The sequence below is a fragment of the Rhinolophus sinicus genome, chromosome 4 (genome assembly GCF_057876585.1).
Source record: "Rhinolophus sinicus isolate RSI-liver-muscle chromosome 4, RSI-T2T, whole genome shotgun sequence".
Classification (NCBI taxonomy): domain Eukaryota; kingdom Metazoa; phylum Chordata; class Mammalia; order Chiroptera; family Rhinolophidae; genus Rhinolophus; species Rhinolophus sinicus.
This window is the reverse complement of record NC_142504.1, coordinates 21,911,872-21,936,904: the sequence shown is the minus strand read 5'-3', so window position 1 is coordinate 21,936,904 and position 25,033 is coordinate 21,911,872. Positions and strand designations below refer to the sequence as shown.

General features: G+C 36.0%; 1 protein-coding gene across 2 annotated transcripts in view; it reads left to right on the top strand.

The window, feature by feature from the left end:
• The window catches only part of AHR (aryl hydrocarbon receptor), a 51,961-nt gene extending 29,923 nt beyond the window's left edge, over window positions 1-22,038 (top strand). The window contains exons 7-11 of one of the 2 annotated variants that reach the window (XM_088797715.1): window positions 1,439-1,641; window positions 2,405-2,514; window positions 3,515-3,656; window positions 5,289-6,522; window positions 21,557-22,038. In XM_088797715.1, coding sequence (XP_088653841.1) covers window positions 1,439-1,641; window positions 2,405-2,514; window positions 3,515-3,656; window positions 5,289-6,522; window positions 21,557-21,637 — 1,770 coding nt within the window. In that variant the 3' untranslated portion in view covers window positions 21,638-22,038. Of the gene's footprint in view, window positions 1-1,438; window positions 1,642-2,404; window positions 2,515-3,514; window positions 3,657-5,288; window positions 6,523-8,946; window positions 11,103-21,556 lie in introns of those variants that run through there. The other variant, XM_019727189.3, reaches the window with a different exon arrangement.
• The last annotated feature ends 2,995 nt before the right edge of the window (window positions 22,039-25,033 follow it).

Genomic DNA, 25,033 nt, shown 5'->3' with positions numbered 1-25,033 from the left:
TGGTATGAGATGCTGTTGTATAGTCTCCATACCTGCGTAGGGAGAAGTTTAGGCAGGATACTGAGTGCAGGTGGTCTTTCCTCTTCATTGTCTGCACCCTTAACACGTTGCGTACGGATCACGAGAATCTTCACGAGGGATTTAAACCCCGCCGTACGCAACGTGTTAAGATGATACATTCAAAAAAAAAGGAAAAAAAAGAGTAAGTGTTCAAATAAACACTCAAATAGGTGCTCAGTCAGTTCTCAAATTTACATGGGTTTTCTTATGCAGGACTTTTCAGAGCCTTTGCAAAAGGGATATATTATGCTGTGATCCCCAGGGGAGAAGGTCACTGATCCCTTTGTTCTTAAGAGGCCTAGTCCCTCCTAGTTCACCTTAGAGATCTTCATCAAATTGCTATATTTGGCTTACTAGGTTGCTTCTCACACATGAAAGGAGCATGAAATCTTTGTTAAACCCATTTTTCTTGATTTTTTTTCTTTAGAAAATAAAGGTCAGCATAGCTATCCCAAAGTATACTCACCCTCTCCCCCCCACCAAATAAGAAAAAGATAGTGCGCTCCAGTAGCAGAAAGAGACTACAAGGCATGTTGTATGCTACTTTTGTGAATTATCAGGACTTTGAAACAGATAATCAGTCTTAAACATTAGCAAACAGTGATTTTTGTTTGGGTGTTTATTTCTGAAGATAATTTTGCTCTCTCAGAGTTAGAATTGCATTGAGATAGTTTTCTTGGTACTAATGAGCAATTAGTATGTATTTTCTGAGATGGATTCTGAGTATAATTGGGTCTTTTCTCCCTTGTGTTGTTATCATATTGATATTAAAATCATCCCTGGGCCTTGTTAATACTATTTTAAACAACTAAATTGATAATGTCCATGCTCAAATTGTCTTCATTTCCTCTGTCTTCTAAAATTCTTTATCTCTAATAGAGCTCTGCATGCTTTGTGATTTCATTTTAGTGTTTAATAATGTTGTATGTTATCTCTATATAAAAGATTACCGTGAACTATGAAATATGCAGTGAGCTATGGAATATAGCTCATGTATGTTTGACAGTATGTACTTGATGAATTTATCCTATTCATTTAGTCAGGAACTATATATTGAGTGTACGCTGTGCAAGGAGCTGTGCTCGGTATGAATGATGGGGCAGTGTAAGCTTTAAAAATGATACAGGTACTCTTGTTGGGACCATTAAAAAGCCAGGAGTGGTTCACGTATCAGCCCCTGTAGGACGGTTCTCAGACTACCTTTTGGGGTAGTTTTCATAGTCTTCCTGTGGAGAAAGGAATGAAAGAAAGCAGCAGTTGTCCACCTCAGGAACTTTTATGGAATTATTAAGAACCTTGGATGTGGCCATGACTGAGCCTTTTAAAAAGGAATGATTTTAAACTGTTATTTTTAATGCACTGTTTTTGTTTTTTTAAGGCAATGAATTTCCAAGGGAGGTTAAAGTATCTTCATGGCCAGAACAAGAAAGGGAAAGATGGATCAATACTTCCCCCTCAGTTAGCTTTGTTTGCGATTGCTACCCCACTTCAACCACCATCCATTCTTGAAATCCGAACCAAAAATTTCATCTTTAGAACAAAACACAAACTAGACTTTACACCTACTGGTTGTGATGCCAAGTAAGTTAAAGTTTTTCAGTTTTATTTCATCAAATGTATATGTATTGTAGCAGTGTCTCTTTTAGCGTATAAAACATACAGTGTAGATTAATAATAGTGTGTATTATATTAGCAACATTAATTCGTAGTCTTTCAGTATAGCCTTTTAAAATAGAACAATTTCATCGGGCTTTCAAATCGTCTTTCTATTTTACAATTTTTTTTTACAATACTTTCCCCAATTTCTGTATCATAATGATGTTATATTAGTAAGATTAAATATCCTAATGATATTCATTGTTGGTTTAAATTGTACAAACTTTATTTGATGTTTAGCCCTAGAAGTTTAGTAATGTTCAGAAAATTATGGAGTATGATACTAAGTATTCATATCATATCAAAACATCTCATTGCATTTCTCCTTGCTAACCTGGAAACAGAAAGGTTTGAAACCCTGCCCCTCAAAAATGGAGCATAAACATTCTAGATTTTTATTAAAGATTGTTTTTCCTATGTAATCAACCCTGTTAGATTTATCTTTAGCCATAATAACTGTCATGGTCTTTATTCAGGAGAATAAAATAGTCTAGAACCGAAATTGGTAGCCATGAGGAAAAGAGAGCAGTTACATAGAAGTGGTTAATTTTTTCTACCTGCTAATGTACAATTCTGAATGTCAGGGAAAACACATTGCAGAAAATAACATACAACCAATGAATTTATGTTGTTTACTTCATTTATGTTAAATTTTAATTTCATTCTTATTTTACTTTTTTCTTAACAGGGGAAAAATTGTTTTAGGCTATACTGAAGCAGAGCTGTGTATGAGAGGATCAGGATATCAGTTTATTCATGCTGCTGACATGCTTTATTGTGCGGAGTACCATATCCGGAGTAAGTTCCTTATGAACATGTTTGAAAAGACGGCATATACCCTAGTACACGTCTCAACTTATTACATAATATAGTGTTTTTAAGGAAATTGGAGACACTTCTACTTAGCATCATACCATTGTGATTAACCTGAGTTACACTCCACTCATTAACTGTTCTACAGCTGCCACACAGGAATACAGTAGTTTAATTATTATAAAAATGACCATTTTGTCCCATGTTTTGCGCAGGAATTTTTTAATAGCATTATCATTAATTCATAAATCTATGTTAATATCGATTATACTTTAAAAATTTAGGATAAAATATTAAGCTATTGGAAACTTTCCCTACTTAACACGTTGCATACGGCGGGGTTTAAATCCCTCATACCCCTCTGTTCCGGCAGGTTTTTAAAAGAAACTACTTTAAAATGCACTCTTCTCTTTAAAGCGTAAATGCTTCTATGTCATTTATTATTTTTATATGGAATTTTTTAGGATTTACTCACCTATGATGTTAGTAATCCCTCCTGGTGTGATACTGCAGAAAGCAGCTTCCTTTGCTATTAACGAAACACAAATAATTCAATAAAATGTGCAAAATAAAAAGAGTCAACAGTAAAAACGAGAATTCTCGTTATCCGTCCTTAACGCATGGCTCAGAAAAAAAACGAAGATTCTCGTGATCCGTACGCAACGTGTTAAAATGAAAATAATTTTTATCTTCTTACCCCAAAACTATACTCTGTATAATTTCATGTGTTCCTAGAATTGTCTGTTACTTAATCCTCACTTTAACCTTTTGAATAATAGTTTGAAATAGGAAAAAAGAACAACTCTGAAGAACTGTTTTCATTCATTTTAATATACTATGCTTAAAAGTTGTCAATATATTTATCATTGATGATCAATGAATTACATTTGGAAATATGTCGGGGGGGTGGTCTTTGTTTCGGAGAGATCTTCCTTAATATGTTGATTTTTAGGTTTGATATTTTTTAAATTTTATTTTATTTTAGTGATTAAGACCGGAGAGAGTGGCATGGTAGTGTTCAGGCTTCTTACCAAAGACAATCGGTGGACCTGGGTCCAGTCTAATGCACGCTTAGTTTATAAAAATGGAAGACCAGATTATATCATTGCAACCCAGAGACCTCTAACGTAAGCACAAAGACTTAGAATGTTTTTATTTTAATAACACTTAGGTTTATAAATCCTTTTACATGAAAACTTAAAAACAAATTCTAAGAGAATTTACTCTGCAAACAAAAATTGAGAAGTTAAGATAATATGTATAGAAAGAAGGCACATTGAGAAAATAGAATTGACACTTTATTGAACAACTAAATAGGTAGAGCTATGGAAAGAGAATAAAGAAAGCTCCAGGGTTTTATCCTGGGCATATGCAGGAAAGATGAAAAGTTAGTGCCATCTGTAAAATAAAAACATAACAATGCTTTGTTTAGCATATGTTTTCTAAGCAAGCAGTGGTTTTTAAATTTTCTTACATATTCTGGAAATGAGTATTTTGTTAAATATTTGCATTGTAAATCTTTTCTACTCTAGAGAATTGATTTTTGTATGTGGCTTAAGGTAATGATCAAGATCAATCATTTTCTCTTATGCCTGTTAAAGCCCTATAATATTTATGAAGCGGTGCCTCTAGCCATAACTTCTAGTGCCATAAAGTTGTATATTTATATTTTATGTTGTAGTAGGAAATTTTTGCATGGGGAAATCATAAACATACCAAATTATCCGTGGTGAGTGTATCAATGGATTAGGATGCATTTTCAGGTTAAAATGAAATCTTATCCAATTTTTTAAGTTGGCAAAATAGTAGATAAGTATATCCAATTGACCGGTAACATTTATTGAAAAGTCCATCTTTTCCCCATTGGACTACATTTTGATCAGGTGACTGTGGTTCTGTTTCTGGACTCTGTTAAGTTTCAATGTCTAGTTTATTTTTGCACTAACAGACATTGTCTTAATTACTCTGTATAGAATAAGTCTTCATATCTGAGCATATGCCCTCCATTTTGTTTGTTCAGGATTTTTTTTGGTGTTCTCCTTCAAGATTTCCTTGGCTCTTCTGGACCCGTTTACATTTCCATATACATTTTAGAAATCAGTTGTCAAATCCCACTAGAAAATTATATTTTACAGTGTAATCCCAACATCCCAAATCTATATATGGGATTACAGTGAAACTGTATAGCTCATTTTGGGAGAATTAACATCTTTACAGTACTTACTCTCCCAAGCCATGTATGTATGTATGTACACATGCTTATGGGTATATGGTTATGTCTCTAGCTCAGTAATGGGTTGTATTTGTCTTATATGAGTCTTGTACATCTTTTATTAATTTCATTCCTAGATATTTGATGTTTTGTGATGCTGTTTTAAATGCTATGTATATATGTACACACATATCTAATTTTCATATGGTCAGTTATGCCAGTCTTTTCCTGTGTAACTTCTGGGTTTTATGTTTTATGTCGACATGCCTCTGATTTTATATTTGGATCTTCATTCCAATGGAATTTATTTTTTTCTGCAGTATGTCAGGTAGGGGCAGAACCTGAGTTTGAAAGTAGTAACTACTGTTTTCGGACAAATTCGTCTGAACAATTTTATGGCACCAGTAATCAGAAAAATCTGTCAAAATAGTGTGTGTTCCCTGCTGTCAATTACAGTGCATTTGCTTACTGTTTTTCATTAGTATTTTGTTTTGAAATGTTTATGATGCAACTTACTAGATGCAGACTTTCTTATATGTGATTTTAGAGATGAAGAAGGAGCAGAACATTTACGAAAACGAAATGTGAAGTTGCCTTTTATGTTTACCAGTGGAGAAGCTGTGTTGTATGAGATAGCCAACCCCTTTCCTCCCATGATGGATCCCTTACCAGTAAGGACTAAAAGTGGAAAAGACTCTGCTCCCAAAGCGCCTCTAACTAAGGATTCTCTCCATCCCAGTTCCCTCCTGAATGCCATAATGACCCAAGATGAGTCTATTTATCTCTGTCCTGCTTCAAGTAGTAGTACACCTTTTGAAACAAACTTTTTTGACGAATCCATGGACACAGGCAGTAGTTGGCAAGACAGTATTGCACCAATGGGAAGTGATATCCTGAAACATGAGCCAATTGGTCAGTCTCAGGAAATGAACCCAACACACTCGGAAGGCCATGGAGGACTCTTCCTAGATAATAAAAATAGTGACTTGTATGGCATCATGAAACACCTAGGCATTGATTTTGAAGATATCAAACACATGCAGCAGAATGAGGAATTTTTCAGAACCGACTTTTCTGGTGAGGATGACTTCAGAGACATTGACATAACAGATGAAATCCTGACTTTCGTCCAGGATTCCTTAAGTAAGTCTGCCTTCGTGTGTTCAGGTTACCAACAGCAACAAGCCCCAGCTCTGAACTCAAGCTGCATGGTCCAGGAGCACCTACAGTTGGAACAGCAGCAGCTACCGCACCATCAAAAGCACGTAGCAGTGGAGCAGCTGCAGCTGTGCCAGAAAATGAAGCATATGCAAGTTAATGGCATGTTTGCAAATTGGAACCCTAACCAATCCGTGCCTTTTAGTTGTCCTCAGCAAGACCTGCAACAGTATAATGTCTTTTCAGACTTACCTGGGACCAGTCAACAGTTTCCCTACAAATCTGAGATTGATACTGTGCCTTATACACAGAACTTTATTCCCTGTAATCAGCCTGTGTTACCCCAGCATTCCAAGGGTACACAGTTAGACTTGCCCATAGGGAATTTTGAACCATCCTTATACCCGACTACTACTTCTAATTTAGAAGATTTTGTCCCATGTTTACAAGTTCCTGAAAGCCAAAAGCATGGGCTAAATCCACCGTCGACCCTTGTAACTCCGCAGAACTGTTATGCTGGAGCTGTGTCCATGTACCAGTGTCAGCCCGAACCCCAGCCAAGCCATGTGCCTCCGATGCAGTACAATCCAACAGTCCCAGGCCCACAGGCATTTTTAAACAAGGTAAGGGTTTTATCAACTGCATAAACCCTCAGTGATTCTTCATACATTATAAACATACAAGTTACATATTGTTTATGTCAATGATGGATTTTAATCTATTAGCATTCATACCAGAGAGCCTTCCTAATTAGGTCTGTGACTATTTTTTTTAAGAAGCCAGTACTTTTCCAGTATGTTACTAACAATACAAGTCCATCACATTTACCTGAATTGTAAAGGAGAAAGAAACAAGGGCTAAAGTAACATGAATATGTCCTTCAGCCACCAGGTGGAATTACTTAAAAGTAATTGTTTAGAACAGTGATTTTGGTTTATCTTTCTTAATTCTTTAAAAACTATATGGCCTTTTAGAAATTTAAACTTCAAAAATATATTTGAAGTTTTAAAAATAATTTTCTCAAAGCTCAACTTTTTAAAAACATGGTTGAAATTGGGTTGAAAGCAACGTAAGTTGCTTTGTTTGAATGTCTTTGCCCTGGATGATCCCTGGAATTTAGTCCTAGGCTCCTCAGAATTCTCTGGCAATCCCTCCATTATTTGCTGGATCCTCCTTTTATCCTTTAAGGGTGAAATTTTTTTCCTGGCGTTCTTAAGAAAGGGGTAACTCAGCTGGCTTTCTCTCATGGGACACAAGCTTGATACTCTAATTTTATTGTTTAAATGTGTTACCAGAACCCTTCTAGCAGCAAGCACATTTTAAATAAAATAATCACTTAAAAAAGTTAACATAATGATGATATCTGTTTCCTGTGGCCACCCAGGAATATAACATGTTTGCATTTATGCCTTTCCATTAGAAAATATTTAGTTCATTTTGAAGTATATTTAATAGTGTAGTTTTGAAGAAAATCAAGTTCATTGGCCTCTATTTAAAAGTGTTACTTGGATATTTTATCCGAAATTTTTTTCTGGCTTTTTTCATACATGTGGTTTGTCTGATTGCAAAATGGCAATGAAGATTTTTCTTTTTCTCATTCCTGACGTCCTTTAATTATATTAAAATTTAATATTCAGTTATAGTCTATTTCCTGACACTGCCTTGAAGTACACATGGGTAGGTACCTAAACTCTTACACTCTTGAGTAAATTGTGGAGAAGATATTTCTGTAATAAGGACACTTTGAACAGGGCTTCCATGAGCACAGGGTTCTGTACAGTGACCCTTCCCACCCTGCTATTCGTGTTACTTCTTTATGAATAATAAGGCGTCTGTAGCTCTCCATATTTCCCCCACCGCCTCCAGGGCAGCCAATCTACATAAGGCTAGTTTCAATTGAGAAGAGCTGTAAGTGAAAAATATACACTGATTTTGAAGATTTAATGTAAAAACAATGTAAAATATCTTTTTTTAAATTTTATGTTGAAATGATAAATTTTGGCAATATTAAAATTTCACTTTTTAAATGTGGCTACTAGAACAAATTATATATGTGGCTCATTATATTTCTGTTGAACAGTACTGCTCCAGACAATATATTTAAAGAGAAATGCTGGCATATATGATGTTACAACTGATGAGAGTAATTTATCTAAGACCTAACATTCTCTGGGCAAATAGTATTACCTTCCATTTGAAAATGTGACAAGAGTGGCTGTTCTTTGAATATCTAGATATGTGGTTTTCACTACTGTATGTTTTGGAGGATCTTTGAAGTAATCAACATTTTGATTACTGAAGCCTTATTTACATAGGCATGATTTTAATCTGTTTGAAAGTTTCCACAACTCGAACATTATGTAACCCTACAGAACTCTGTCTCTGTCCTTCCTTCCTTTTTTTTCCAGTAGCAGTTATAGAAACCACACTAACATAATTCTAAGACAGTAAGAAAGAGCATTTTATTTTAATAACTTGATTCTGTAATTAGGACAGTAATTATAGTGGTACTTACTAATTAAAAGTATAGTATAATTAAATAAGTTGGTTTAGGAAATCAGACCCATGGCATAATATTTTAGGAATATTAAGAAACCTCTAGCAAATCACAACTGACCACTTTTGGAAAAGTTCTAAGTCATCTGCAGTTCCAATACCAATATAGTAATCATGACTGCAGTTAAGTCCCCAGGTACCCAGAACTTGACTGAGATGAAATGTAGTCAAAGCAAACCTATTTACACAAAGAATATACAACTGTGATTTATGACTGCTACTCTTTGATTCATCAGTTCCTACCCACACTAAAGGTAACCCATTGATTATCCTCCTGATGTATGGAATACAAAATCTGAAGTGAGACACTTGTATCACTCATCTGTAGCATCTAATGGAGAAACCAAAAGGTTAAATGCAACTAATATATATAGGTGCTCAGTATGTCTTCATTGAATGATTTAAAATTTAGCAGCAATTTAAAATTTATCATACAGGATGAAGATTTTAAAAATACATTCTAATAAGTTGCATTGCTATTTTTGTTGCAGTTCCAGGAAGGAGTTTTAAATGAAATCTGTCCAGCTGATTTAAATACTATAAATAACACTCAGACTGCCACACAGCTTCAGTCCCTTCATCATCCATCAGAAGCCAGACCTTTCCCTGATTTGACATCCCGTGGATTCCTGTAATTCCAAGCCCAATTTTTACCTTGGTTTTTGGTTTAAGTTAGTTTGGAAAAGATTACCGAGTTACTAAAACTGTCATGTTGTATCTCAGCAAGTGCACGTGGAGATATTGATGTATGTTGTTCGCACTGTTAATACCAAACCACATTTTTATGTTTTTCAAAGAAAAGTTAAAAACATATCAAAATTACATGTATTACAGTCGTTAAAAGTTTATTGCAACAGACTAGTGAGATATCATCCACATCTCACATTCTGAGCATCACAAAATATACAGAACTTATTCAGGGAACTTGATGACTCTCTTGAGAAAATAAAATTTTCTCTATTGGAGTTATTTCTGTCATAATAAAATTGCTTTGAGGTTTCAACTTCTGAATTCTTAGTCCTCCGAATACAAAGTTACAAAACTAAACTATTTCCTTATAGTTTTAGCTTCTGCATTTTATCTCAGATGTTAAAATAACTGGTTTGGTGCTTTTATAAAAAGATATTTCAAATATTTTCCTCCTTAATTGTTAATGTAAGTGCCTCACGGTTTTTTCTACCTATAGCATTGTAGGATGTATATTTTATACAAACTATGCTTTTTCTTTTTTAAATTAGTAACATTCTACATGCAAATATTATTTGTATTTTTTAAATTCAATCATTTTTATTAATTCAGGCATGTTTTAACTGCACTACTCACCCACTTCAGGTAAAGGACAAATAATAATTGGAAAGATAATTATTTATTATATAATCTAGTTGCTTATAGACTTTAAAATTTGCTATGTGCCTTACGTTGAAGAAATTTATTAAGATAGCACTAAAATTTGAAGTGTTTCCAGAAGAAACAGATATACCACCATGTACCTTTATGAAAATCGCCACCATGGTATCTGAATGTTGCAATGTGAAAAATCTGCTGTTAAAGGCAACCATGTTTATAACTTGCAACAAAGAGAAGAATCTGTGTTCTTGGGTTTAGTTAAATTAATCAAAGCACCCATTTCAGTATATATAAATTCTTTACAAAACTGTTTTAGACCTGTAATCTTTTAGGATATAATATGTTGACTTTATAAATTTCACTTCTTAGACAGTGGAAACTATTTGTTTTTCTCATATTTGAGGAGTGTTAAGATATAATGTTTGGTGCAAAGTATTGTTATGAGTTAAATGATGCACTGTATGCATTATAACGAACAAACTTATTTGTAAAATATTTTCAATATTTCATTTAAAAATAGTCCATGTTATATATGCATATTATTTGTTTTACATACTTTATCAGTCTTTTTAAGAAATCAAATAATGAATGCAACTGCTTTTAAGTTGGGGTTAAGGAAAAGACAACCATGCAGTTCTATTAATTTCAAACATTAGATTGTTTCTCTGATAGACTGACCTTTGTTATCAGTAAGGCAAATTAATTACCCTACTAACAACTGTCCTCAGGTGTTTAAAAGAAGTGCCACCATCTGCCATTCTTTTATTCAACTATGACAGCTGAAGGATATAAGACACGTTTTGCATGTATTATAAACATTATGGAATCCCAAACTGAGATGTAGTATTAAAATACATTTTCCTGTCTTTTTTAAATGTACATAAAAGTGACTTCAGATGGTGATATGTATGTCAGTTCTATATATTTTCAGTAAAAAATTTGACTCTGTAAAATCAATTTTAAGTGTTGAAAACAACAAATTTGTCTAAAACATTTCATAATTTGTTCCAAGCATGAGGAGGTATCACTAAAAATGTAGATCAGTGGTTTAGATTAATAATCCATTTTTACATTTAAATCTTTCATTAGAAGTCTTCATATAAACCATTTTGTTAGTGTTTCTCACATGTTCTTGGATGAATTGTTTAGTGGAAAATAGGATTTTTAAATTGTGAATATGACGACAGTCAATTATACACTTATAAAATTTAAAAATTTTAAAGCAATATTGTATATTTTTATCTATATAAAATAACTAAAGTTTATCTAAGAATAATAAAATCACATTAAACCAAATACATGTTTGTCTGTATTGCTAAGTGCCAAAGAAAGCTTTGTGTACTGCTATGTTCAGGGATTTATTTTTAGATGCTGTGTACTTCTAAGGCTCTAGATATGTTTGACCTTTTCCTATGCCAGGTTTCTCATACAGTACCTGATGATTTACCCATGTTCTGATGCATTGTGAGGCTTTTAATGGTTACTGTGCACAAACAGTGTTTTTCAGTATTACCGTGTTTCCCCAAAAATAAGACCTAGCCGGATAATCAGCTCTAATGTGTCTTTTGGAGCAAAAATTAGTATAAGACCCAGTCTTATATTGTATAAGACCCAGTCTTACAGTAAAATAAGACCCGGTCTTATTAGATTATATTTTATAAAACCCAGTCTTAAATTATAGTAAAATAAGATTGGGTCTTATGTTAATTTTTGCTCCAAAGGACGCATTAGAACTGATTGTCTGGCTAGATCTTATTTTTGGGGAAACACGGTACTCAAATTTAGATAAATATTTTCATGGCTTTTCGCTTTTCTTCAAAATGTTACTGCTTTACATAGGCCATGCATACATTTTTGTTTAAAATATAATTCATAATATCCTCACTATTATCTAACAAAATTGTATCTAATGTATATGGTAATAAAGTAATCACCAAGGATGAAATAATGTTTTAATGTAAATGCTTCTTTCTAGTTCATACAAAGGAAATTAGTATTTATAGTAAAAGACATTCTGTAATGTTCAAGGATATGTTAAATCTGATTCTTACAGAGTTCTGCCCCTGGATATTTCTTACACCATATACAAAAATAAACTCAAAATGGATTGAAGACTTAAATGTTAGACCTGAAACCATAAAACTCCTAAAAGAAAACATTGGTCTTAGCATTATCTTTTTGGATATATCTCCTTGAGCAAGAGAAACAAAAGAAAAAAAATAAACAAGTGGGATTACATTAAACTAAAAAGTTCTTGCTCAGTGAAGGAGACCATTAACAAAATGCAAAGAGAACCTACTGAATGGGAGAATATATATTAGCAAATGATACATCAGCTAAGGAGTTAATATCCAAAATATGTAAAGAACTCATACAACTCAACATCAAAAATCAAATCCAATTAAAAAATGGGCAGAGGACCTGAAGAGACATTTCTCCAAAGAGGACATACAGATGGCCAACAGACATTAAAAGATGCTCAACATCACTAATCATCATAGAAATGCAAATTAAAACCATAATGAGCTATCACCTCACACCTGCCAGAATAACTATCATCAATAAATCAACAAATAAAGGCTAGCAAAGAGGTGGAGAATAGGGATCCCTGGTACAATATTGGTGGGATTGTAAACTAGTGCAGCCACAATGGACAACAGTATGGAGATTCTTCAAAAAATTTAAAATAGAGCTGCCATATGATCCAGTAATTCCACTTCGAGGTATTTGTCCAAAGAAAACAAAAATAATTTGAAAAGATACATGCACTCCTATGTTCACTGCAGCGTTACTAGTAATAGCCAAGTACTGTTGTTCATCGTGACTGCACTAGTTTACAATCCCACCAATATTGTACCAGGGAAATTACCTAAATGTCCATCAATAGATGAACGGATAAAGAAGATGTAATATATATATATATATATATATATATATATATATATATATATATATATATATATATATATATATATATATAATATAGATATAGATAGATAATGATATTGAGCAATAAAAAGATGAAATCTTTCCATTTGCGACAACATGGATGGGCCTACAGGGCAGTATGCTAAGTGATTAAGTCAGAGAAAGACAAATACCATATGATTTCACTTAAACAAATCTATAAAAAAAAACAATAAAAATAGAAACAGACCCACAGATATACAGAACAAGCTGATGGTTGCCAAAGGGAAGGGGTTGGGTGGATAGGAATAAAAAATAAAATAAAAATTTTTATACCAAAACAGTCTGTTGATTGCCATAGTAAGTACTCAATAAATGTCTGCCATTACTGTTTCCCTGCGATATCGAAAGAATGTCTTTTCAGTTGGAGGTAAATCTGTACACTGACATCAATCCTCATTCTGTTTACTGTTGATTTGATGAATATCTTCGTTTTTAGCCTGCAGTTCAATGTCTCCTTTCCACTTCGATCTGACATCGTCCTTTTCTATGACCCTTCTAGTCTTGCTTCCGTAACTCCTATACATCAACTATAAAGTGCGTTTTTCCATGCCAGCTAAGTACAGCCACACCTCAGTCTTTAAGCAGTTGTAACTGCCTTACCCCTGTCAAATTGAAATGTCCTCTTCTAATCACAGCCTTTTTCTACTTTCCCAATCCTTTTTTCTTTGTTCAACTAGCTCTTCACCCTCATTGTCACTGCCAGACCACTGACTACACATTCATTTTTCATTCCATTAGCCTAAACCTCAGTATCAGGATTTCAGCAATAAGTTTGCTTGTATTCTGGAATTGCCCACTTTCTTATTGGTAACAGCCAGTCCAATCTGTAGCTCTGGCCCAAACACTTTCTGATAAACAATATTGCGAGAAAAAGTGACAAAAGTGAAATAATTGGCCTCACCACAAACTCACCCTTTTTATGGCACCAATATCATGTTCTATTCCTTCTTAGTAAGAGAATCCTAACTTTGGTCACACCGAGGATAGAAAGATTACATTTCCCATTCTCCTTTGTAGCTAGGTTGTAGCTCATACACATTCTGGCCAAATACATGAAAGGAAAACTGGGTGACATTTCCAGAAGTCTGCTTAAAAAGATTGCAGCTGGAAGGGGTGTTTGTTTTGCCTTCCTGTGTTTCCTTTCTGGCCACTGCATGTGGATCTGACAGAGATTGAATAGCTATCTTGAACCGTAAAGACAGAACAGGGTGATCCTGGGTCTCTCATGACTTGGAGCCACCAGACAAACCTTTCTAGCCTACATTTACTGCCTACCTCTGGACTTCTTTATAGAAGAGATAAACAGACGTGACTGAAAATAGTGGAACATAATCTGCAGTTCTCTACCTTTTGACTTTTACATTTCTTTCTAGCAACAGTCCTTTCAGATTTTCCTTATTTCTGCCTTTGTCTTGCACTTCAGTCATTTAATGCATTGGTTGCTTTAGCATACGAGCATAATCCATTATTTTCTAAGGAAAATAAGTTACCACTTCTTTCTTTTCCTTTTTTTTTTTTTTTTTTTTTAAAGATGTACATTTGAATAGAGCAGCTGACTTACAATTGCTGTTTTTACTTCTTACCAATTTCTTAAACCTTAGTCTGAATTTAACTGTTACCAATTTTAGGGGGACAAACATTCTATTAAGGTAAGAAATCTTCCTTCCTCGGTATTGTCTTGCCTTGGTTTCTGTAACACTGTACTCTTCTAATTACTTTCCTGATTTCCAACTATTCTTGGTCGCTCTCCCTCCTTCTATAACTAGACTTCTGTAAAGGTTCTTTTTGTGTCCGTTTTTCTCCCTCTGTATAGCTCTCTGTGTAATCTCACCTAATCATATCATTGTGTATAATTATTATGTAGCCTTGATCTCTCTTCTTAGTTCTTGGCCCAGATTTTCAATGGTTTATTTTTTACAATACATGCTATAGGGCATTTGTTAAAATATCCTACCTGCACCTTAAATTGTCTTTGAACAAAACTGAATGAATCATTTTCCCTCCTAAATCTAGTGATTCTTTTATTAATATTTCTTAAAATATCTCCATCCCCATGCTTCTAGAAGCCCAAACCCAAATCCTCGTATCTATCCCTCTCCATTACCACAGTAGTCCGTTCCACTGGACAATAGAATCATTTGCTTCTCTATTTACAATCTGAGACCCTTTAGGGTTGAAGTTAAAGTCAGGAACTTAGCAAGAATGAACCACCAATTCACAACAAGATGAGCCAGACTAGGGGAGAAGACATTTCTCATTGGTAATAGGAGAGGAGTTTGTAGGAATGACATGGTTGTAGAGATTGAGATTTAGAACTGAGGCTGAAATCTGTTTTTAGATTCAGTTTAAGAAATTCTGACTGAATATGTATTTTCAAGGTTGTTAATGTAAGCGGGCATTTTCCGGCCAAATCGCGTCGTAACGCGGGGCTTTTTTGACATTTTCTCGCCAAAATTAGACTTTCCGTAAAATATTCATATCTTTCGATCTATTTGATATTTTTCTATGAAACTTTCAGTGTTTTAGTTTAAAAAGAGGTCTCTGTTTATTTACTTTGCAAAATTTTTGCCGGTTCCAACTAGAAGCGATATGATGAGTTTACTCGTTTCCCACAAAAAAATGTGTTAATTTTCATTGTCTTTGAAGACACTTCCCTTCTTAATTGGACCATGTAGAAAATCCAGACTAGCTATCTTTGAATGTTGAGTAAGTCATTACACTTAGAAAAGAATGGAGAAGTTTACCTTTTTGTCAAAGACTCTGAAGGGTGTGAGATTTTACCCTATATTCAAGCTACAGAGTTAGCCACAGTTTTGTGGATACTGTCAACAAGATGTAAGACTCCTGGATAAGAGGCAAAGGACAGTTTATTACCACAACAATAGCAGTAGCCAGACTGTCAGCATTTGTACTGATTCCCCACAAGGCAAAACAAACATCTTCACGCACAGTTAAGATGGGACCCTGAACTTAAGGACGCCAAATCTTTTATAATGGGCAGTACACATGCCTGAACCATTGCTCTGAAGGGACACACTATCTCTAAGGCTATTGACTAGGCATCCTTGAAACAATCGTTCAGAACAAAAGTGGTCACTGCCTCTGCTCACAAAATAGGTGGAAACACAAGAGGCCTATGGAGAATTGTTTTCAACACTTATCATGATTGGTCTGCTAGTCTTTCGAGTAAAATTTTCACTCTTCTCTTGACTGCTTCCCTGTTCTTGACAGCAGAGACAACTGTTTTTGGGAGGAATAGCATGGGAAAACTAAAAAATTCTCTATCTCCAAATGACATTATTCTGACCTTCCATGGGAATACCTCTGAAACCCTGACTTGAATACTCTGCTGTAAGTCCTGATAAAAGGCAGTAATACACCATGGTGTTTAAGATTCAGGGTACACTGGGTTTGAATTCTGTCTCTGCTTGTTCCCTTACTAGATGTTTGATCTGGGGAGCTGCTTTTAACCTTCCTGTGCCTTAGTTCCCTCCCCTGTAAACAGAATATAAGGACTCTACCTTATAAGATCTGTATGAGAACCAAATGAGATAATGTATCCAAAGTATTCAGCACGGTAACTGGCATGACAAAAAGTGTTAAAATTGTTAGAGCTTTTTATTATTTTTGAGTCTGTATTAGGGTAAAGGCCAAGGTGGTATAATAAAGAGACCAAAAAATGCATTGTTTCAAAAATAGACATTTGTCTAATGTAAGTGTTCTCTGTTCCACAAAGCCATCCGGGCTGGTGGGGCAACACTTCCACCCTCAGTGTGCTTCTAACACTGCCTTTCCCAGCCAGGAGGAGGAGAAGGAACTGACATGTTCAAGCCAAGGATCTTTGAGGGAATAAGTCAGAAATTACACATATCACTTCTGCTCAACATTCTGTACCCTGAATTTAGTCACATGGCCCCACCCGGCTGCAACCATCTGCCCAGCTACAATTCTATTTCTTTGGAAAAAGAAGAAATAGATTTTGGTGGATAGCTTAAAGATCCCAATACAAAATAAATGGCACCTCCCTTTTCCATTTGAATTTTGATGCTATTGAGAAATAAGAAAAAAGTGGAAACAGAAAAAAATATGTCATCATTAGAAACTATAACATAACACAAGAGTCCAATGGGCATTGCCCACTCCATTCCCCAGTCTCCAATCTAGAACTCAGAAGAGACTATTCTGGGATATTTTGAGTGGGCCGAGCCGGCCTACTTTTTCATGTAACTGCCTCTTTCAGTTCCAGATAGAGAAAAAAAATGAAAAAGAGATAAATTCCTCATGCTCAATACCATCGATAGATTTGCTTCATGTATTTGAGGAATGTGGAGAGTGACTGTCACCCCTCCTTTCTACCACGGGGAGAATTAAGGGGTAAGGCTAGGAGTGCTCATCCTTTCTTCTGGAAACTTGAGCAATGGGAAAAAGGTTTTTCTGTCCAAAACATCACCACCACCACCACCATCATCATTGTCATTATAAAGCAACACAATTTGGTACTGAACTTCTGTTAATGGCCCTTTCCATTGTCCATTATTTTGTTCAATTGGTTCTATGAGCTGCAGAGCTAAGAGTTTCGACTTAGAAAAAGATTTGCTTCATCTGGCAAAGCACTACATAATTTATTTCATTTCCCTCTTTGCACTGCCAGGAAGCAGAGTTCAGGTTTGTACATAGGTTCAATAGTTTCCCTCTGCTTTTATTTCAGCAAAGTTACTAGTGCTTCTGCCTGATTACTACCGCTACTTCATTTGTGACTTCCCTCTTGATAGCAGCACTTTTTTTTTTTTAAGTTTTCATGTAAGTTGCCACAATTCTCTTAAGGTAGCATATAAATTATTTTTTATAAATATGCAGGCAGTAAATACAGTGATGTAGAGAAAATATGGAAGAGACATATGCTATCCATGAGTGCTTCTAGATAAAACATTGGCCAGTAAAACTTAGGAGCATTTTCAGGAGACAGATTGGCTCAGTATAGAAGTAGCACCTTAAGAGACAGGAAAAATGACTACAAATAATGGTTTCAATCCTGTCTGCCTTTCCAGAAGCTGTCACAGTTTTTGGAAATGTGAGAGAGGTGATGTGTGGGTACATATGAAACACCTCCTTAATACTGCTGTACGTAAGTAGGTGAGACTGTGGAGCAGTTGTAAGTTCTTTCTTGTGCAGGTGAGGTCATATTGAAACTTGAGTCATTAGTGCCAGTTCTCACAGGGTGATAGGAAACTCAAGTGACCCACTAGTGATGAGGAAATTGAGGCCAAAGAGGCAAAGTGGCCTGTCAGGTCACACAGGCAGCAGTGGAAACAGAATCTAAGTTTTTCATCTCTGAATTAAGAGCACTTTCAAAGAGTAAGTCTTCTAACAGCCACCATGCAAGTGCTTTGCTGTGGCTTAATCCAGGTTATATTTACCTCTAGTTTACATGTGACGAAATGATGCTTTAAAAAGCAATCCAGAGTAACGGCCCCTCAAAGATGTTCATATTCTAATCCCCAGATTAGAAGCAAAAGGGTCTTCTCAGATGTTATGAACGGTAAGGACCTTGAGATGAGAAGGTTGTCCTTGGTTATGTCAGCAGACCCAGTGTAATCACAAGAGTCCTTATAAGAGAAAGGCAAGAGTGTCAGAGTCAAAGCAGGGGATGTGATGACAGAAGCAGTGGGGACACATGCAGAGAGAGAGAGGGAGATTTGAAAATACTCTGCTGCTGGCTTTGAAGATGGAGGGCCACAGGCCTAGGGAACATGTAGAAGCTGGAAAAACAAGGAACTAATTCTCCCTTAATGCCTTCTGAAGAAATGCAGCCCTGCTGACATCTTGATTTTAGGGCTGCTGACCTCCAGAACTGTAAGATTATAATAAATTAGTATTGTTTTAAGCCACTAAATTTGTAGTGATTTGTTACAGCAGCAATAGGAAACGAATACAGTGGTTTTAGCATTTAGCATTTAAGAAGACAAGGGAGGCATTTGGGAAGAAAACATTTACTCCTCCATTATAATTACTTCTAAAGAATAAAAGAACTGGCCTCTGTACCTCTCCCTGGCCATTCTGGGAGGGAGGACCAGGAAGGTCTGGCAGTATTCCCCCTCCCTCCTCTTTACCCTCAGCTACAGCTGGGCCTCTAAAAGAACCTCCACTTTATGAAATGACAGTGGTTCCTTGCGTTGGCAGTGCAAAGTGTGGAAGAACACAGCCAACTCACAGTTTCATTACAGCTTTGCCTTTCCAGATGTTTCGCTCATGTCAGAAGACAGGAAATACATTGCTTACAGCCCCACATGTGCTTCTGAAGAAGGGTCTTGATGAACGTGTCTGGTCTTTGTAAATAACCCTTTTTTTTTTTTTTCTGGAAATAAATGATTCGTAGAAAAAAATGGCTTTCCTACAATAAGTTAGACATGACACAAGCAGGGTCAGTATACATCTTTAGGTGTTTGTTCTGCACTTAAAATTAACAAAACTATTTTGAGGATGCTTTTTGCAGCTATGTATCTAAATGCTTGTGTATGAAAGAAAATAATAAATGTGTACCTATACTATGATGTTATCACCTCGTAGGGTCTAAGGAAAGACCATTAAAAGAGAGTAAGTGGCCCAAAACTGTCAGAAAAGCTTTTCTTGTTTGAATACAGCACGGCATACATTGCTTCAATGCTTTATTTGCACAGCAATTCACATTCATTTTTGGAGTTGATTCTGACTACGACACTACACAAGTAAATTGAGTTTTTATGGAAAAGGAAGGATCCAAGAAGATTGTTCCACACCACATAGCTAGTAACTGGTGGCATCAAAGATTGCACCTAAGTTATCTGACTTCCAAGTTCAAACTTTTTTTTTTAAGTATTTCAGGATGGTCTTCAATAGGCTACAACAAGACTAGAATCATTGGAGTAACTACATGCAGTTAACTACAAGAAGTTGCAATTTCCCTTGAAGTACAGATGTTAAACTGTGGGTTAATCTTCAGCTAGGAAGGCAGGATTACTGTTGTGGGGTGTACTGAGGAATTACTATTGAGGAATTACTATTTCTATGGTAGATGAAATGGAGACTAGAACATCAGATAATGCTTGTTCTACCTAAAGTGCCCCTCATTTGTCTAGTAAATTAATATAACCATTTGACCACTCTTTTAGAAGGTTTCTCTCCTTGATTCACGTGAGATATGAAATTAATGTCTCCCACTGCACATTCAGAATCAGCTAGGATATTCCAACTCACTCTGTGCTCTTAGCAGAATTTCATCTTTCCTGGAAAATTAATATGTACTTCTGCACAAAGGCCATTTACAAAGTTTATCATTACATTTATGTATGTATTACAGAAAAGTCCTCAACTGAAAATTAGACATTTAAAAAGTTATGACAATACCTCAGTTTAAAACAAAAATATGAGCATGCTTAGATAATAGACTCTCATATTATTCTTGATTTCACCAACTATAGCATTTAAAAATTCATTTAACAATCAAGTAACCAAACGAGTTTTATAGTATAGAAAGGAACTTTGACTTCTGATTATCTTTCACGTTCTAGATATTCAACATGTACATTTCACTAGCCTTTTCCAGTTTTGAGGAAGCTATACTTCCATTTTATACTTGTTGAAAGTAGATTCTGGCGATGGGTGTTCAAGAACTTTGAGTTAATGTCTACTGTTTTGTTTCCTAGAACATTTTTTACAATAACATTTTTAAAGTGATTTTAATCTGAATAACACATTGAGTCAGTGTCTTTAGAAACTACAAAATGTTTTTCAATGTGCGTTTTATAGAATATTAACACATGATATTAACCTGTGGACCTGGTGATCAAATAAGTTTGATTAACTTTTCTTTCCCTAGTGTTTCCCAGATTCCTTTACTGTAGATCTCTAAGGTGCTACGATGCATCATACTTTTCTAAAAGACAGAACTGGTATGCAATATTTTCCAAACTTCTTTGACCCTGTAACCATTTCCAGAACTCATCACATGATGTTACTGTTCCAAGGAACGTACTTTGAGAAAATCTGATCTATGGTGAAACATCCCAGGTTCTTTTCTTGGATTGCTCCTCTTGCTCAGAGTCCTTATTTTATAAATATGATTTGGAAAAACTATGCTATGCCCATACACATTGAACTTATCTGCCATTTTGCTGCCTAAGCACAGATTCCTCAACCCAGCTTGTTGCTATGTGGAATAGTTTAATTTCCACACCCGAAGTACTCACTATGTAGTCTTTTCTCTATATCATCTATAAATACATTCTAATTTTTTTCTTTTGATTAAATTTGACCAACAGGAAACTCTTTGTAGTTTAGTCGTAGTTTTTTGACCATCTGCAGAAGGAGTTTCACTGAGTTTCATTTTAGTGTTTTTGGTCTCAGTTTTTTTGAGGGGTACTAGGAAAAGCAGCCTTATGAGCTATGTTATGGCATTTACTGTAGGGATTATATTTAAGTCCCTTAGAAAAGAACGATATGCTTTTTTAGAGTTAGAACTTGGAGAAAAGCATGTTTTAGCCTCATCAAACTGTAATTGACTCTCTTCATTTTGAACACCAGAAAGTTTAAAACCAAATCAGGGCACAACTAGAGCAATGATTTATGCCTTACAGCCTGCACATGTGTGTTATATTTTCACCTCTCCCTTACTTGCGTTGACCTCTTACTCTAATTTACATTGTCTCAGCTGTTATTTTGCATTTATTTTTCTGTTCGTGCTATACTACTTTGTGTGTTCTTGTTTTAATCAAATTTACTTTTCTTTTTTGGAATATTTGAAAAAAGAGCGAAACAAAAAATGTAAAAAAAAGGAAGAAAAATAATTCTGTTTCCAACCTGATGACCAGAAACTGTTGTGGATCCTGAGAAGAAAGATTCATTTGATATGAATACCAAGAAGGAATATATTTGCTGAGATGGACTCCCCATAGTCAACCAAGGGTCCAAATTTTATTAATAATAAAAGCCTAGTGACCATTTGCTGACGGGCTTCTCAAGTACTCTATAAGAAGAACCTCAGACTAAACTCTCGGCTTCCCCCAACTATGCCTTGCTTATTTACGCTGTCTGAGTCAACCATTTCAGGGAAACCCTGGTTTCGTCTTTCTATCAACTGACTGAGACCTGCCCTGTCCAATCAGTACTGCACGATTTGGATACCTTACTTAACACAAAATGGACCTAATTGAGAACCCGGGTGGCAACTTTCACTATAAAAGGTGACCTCCCCTGTCTCAAAGGAACACAATGTAGGTTGCTACCTGAATCTGTGTCTTCTGGACAGCAGCTCCTTTTTTTTGTCAAATAAATGCTTATATTTCTTTATTACAGTCTAATATTAATTTTTTGTTTATACTGTGGTACCAGCTATAACTGATGCTGGGACAGCATTTAACATTCATAGTTCCATTTGGAATACATGTCAACAAAGTTCATGGTAGCTGATTTTTTTCTGGCTTTATTATGGTGCCAGTATACACATTAGAGGGTTGAAATTCTTTAATTCTCCTTAATTATTTCAGGTTAAAAGAAATCCGTGAATGTCTGAAGGTTTGAAATAAACCATCAACATAGTTATGAACAGGGAGTCAGCCAAAATGGCAACATAGGAGGCTCCCGAATTCCCTTCCCACAGGTGCATGGAATCTGCTGATACACACAAAGCAATTACCTGTGAAAGACATTCAGAAACTAGCAGCTGACTCCTATATATCAGGCAAATGAGAAAATACCCACATGGTCAACATGGGTAGGAAAGGCTGAGCCACACTCTCACCATAAACTCCACTTGCAGCTCAGCAACTTACAGGCGGGAGGGAATTCCCAACTTCCAGATTTTCCCTGAGGAGAAAAGGGTTTGGACCCAACACTTAGTCCCCCACTTTTAAGACTCCCAACTGAGAGACAGGCCCCCCAAACATCTAGTTCTTAAAGCTAGTGAGGCTTATGTCCACAAGATGACAGCAAACAAAGGAGCAGTTGCTAACTGGCGTGCAAGCACTTGCCCCAGAACTGACTATTGCAGAGGAAACAGGCAAAATCGCCAGTCTCCTAGTCTTTTCCTGAACAAAAGCCCATGTGCGTACTTTGAAAGCTGCTGCCTGAGGGTCAGGCTTCTAATGTGGCACACACATAGGGGCTGGGTGCAATCATGCCTGGAGACCAGGTAAACGGGTAGACACCTCTCCCACTGAACCCTTGTAGCCTGCTCCAAGTCACCAGCATCTTCCTGGAAGGAGCTGGTACACAAGTCTGTATCCAGGCTTTTGCAGCGGCTGCCCAAGGGATGAGCACCTGGTATGCCCGGCTCTCATAGCCAGTGGGGCCTCCACTCACAAGTTCAACAAAGATGTCCCCCTTGCAGCTCTACACCTGGGGCCTGTTACCCAGGAAACAGTTTCTCCCTGAAAGAGATTTAACTACATACATTCCCAGCTGCTGCATGAAGGTTCAGCTTCCATTTAGCCTGCAGCTAGGCACTGAATGGGATCTCCTTTGGGACACTGATTGCTCTTGGCACCCTCAACTTCTGGGAGTCCCTAATGAAGAAGCAGCTTGGAAAACCACAAAGGCTTGAGAGGAAACCAGGAGTTCAGGCCGGGGTGATTGACAAGATTCATCTCCTACATGAGACCACTCTGTCAAGACTGTTTTTTCAAATCATAGAAACCAACACAGAGAGTCAAGAAAATGAAAAATAGGAATATGTTCCAAACAAAAGAAAAAGATAAATCTCCAGAAATAGATCTTACTGAGACAGATATAAGTAATATATCTGATACAGAGTTCAAAACAATGGGTGTAAGAATGCTCACCAAGGTTAGGAGAGCAATGCATGAACAAAGTGAAAATTTCAACAAAGACATAGGAACCGTTCAACACTGCTGGTGGGAATGTGAGGATAACGGTGTACTTTTCGAGATTTAAAAGTGCAGTGTTTTTGGGTTTTTTTTCTTTTTTCTTTTCCTCCTACCTGATTTCATAACTTTGTTTTCTTGAGTCTACATGCATACCTCATTAATCGGATTAATCCGCAGAACACTGACTTGAAAGCAACTAGTTCATTCAGCCCTCAGACACCTGGACGCCAGCAACTAGACTGCAATTCTAGACTGCAGTTTTCCGTCAGATGACATCTGAAACACCCCTATGGCCAGGTTTGAGATAACTAAGGCGGAACAAACTAGACCCCAGGAGATGGTCTCCTGGACATCAGCACTAAGGAGTCACTTGACTAACTCCCTCTTTCCTTTGTTCTGTCTCTTCTTGTGTACCTATAAAACCCCTTGACCATTCTAGGAACAGGAAGGTGGCCTTTGTGATGGCAGTCCGCCATTTTCCTGGAATGCCAGCATTTTGAATAAACCTACTTTTCTTTCCGCCAACCCTTTTCTCTTGATCATTGGCTCACAAGTGGCAAGCAGTCAAACCTGAGTTTGGTAACAGAAATGTAAACTGGTTCAGCCATTTTGCAAAATAGAATGGAGTTTTATCAAGAAATTAAAAATAAAACTACCATATGATCCAGCAACCCCACTTCTGGGTATATGTCCAAAGGATATGAAACCATTATCTTGAAAAGATATCTGTACTTCCTTATACATTGCAGCATTGATCACAATAGCTAAGGAATGGAAACAACCTAAGTGTTCACTGATGGATGAATGGATCCAGAAACTATGGTGTGTGTGTGTGTACACATACATACATTCATACACACACACACACACACACACAATTAGTATTCAGCCTTAAAGAAGAAGGAAATCCTGTTATTTGTGAACTTGAAGGGCATTATGCTAAGTGAAACAAGCCAGGCAGAGAATGACAAACACTGCATAGTATCATTTATACGTTGAATCTAAAAAAGAAAAGCTCATAGAAACAAGAGAGTAGAAAAGTGGTTGCAGTAGCTGGGATATGAAAGAAATAGATGGAGGATGGTGAAAAGGTCACAAACTTTAAGCTGTAAGATGAATAAGATCTGAGGATCTAAAGCACAACATGCTGACTAGCGTTGATAGCACTGTATTGTACAATTGAAATTTGCTCATAGAACTTAAATGTTCTCACCAAAAAATAAAATGGAGGGGGATAAATATGTGAGGTGGTCGATGCTAATTAATTTGATGGGGGGATCTTTCACAGTGTATATGTATATCAAATCCTAAAGTATAGTATGCTTTATCTTACAATTTTATTTATAAATTATACCTCAGTAAAGCTGGTAAACAAAAATAGTTATGAATGGTAGAAGCTGGC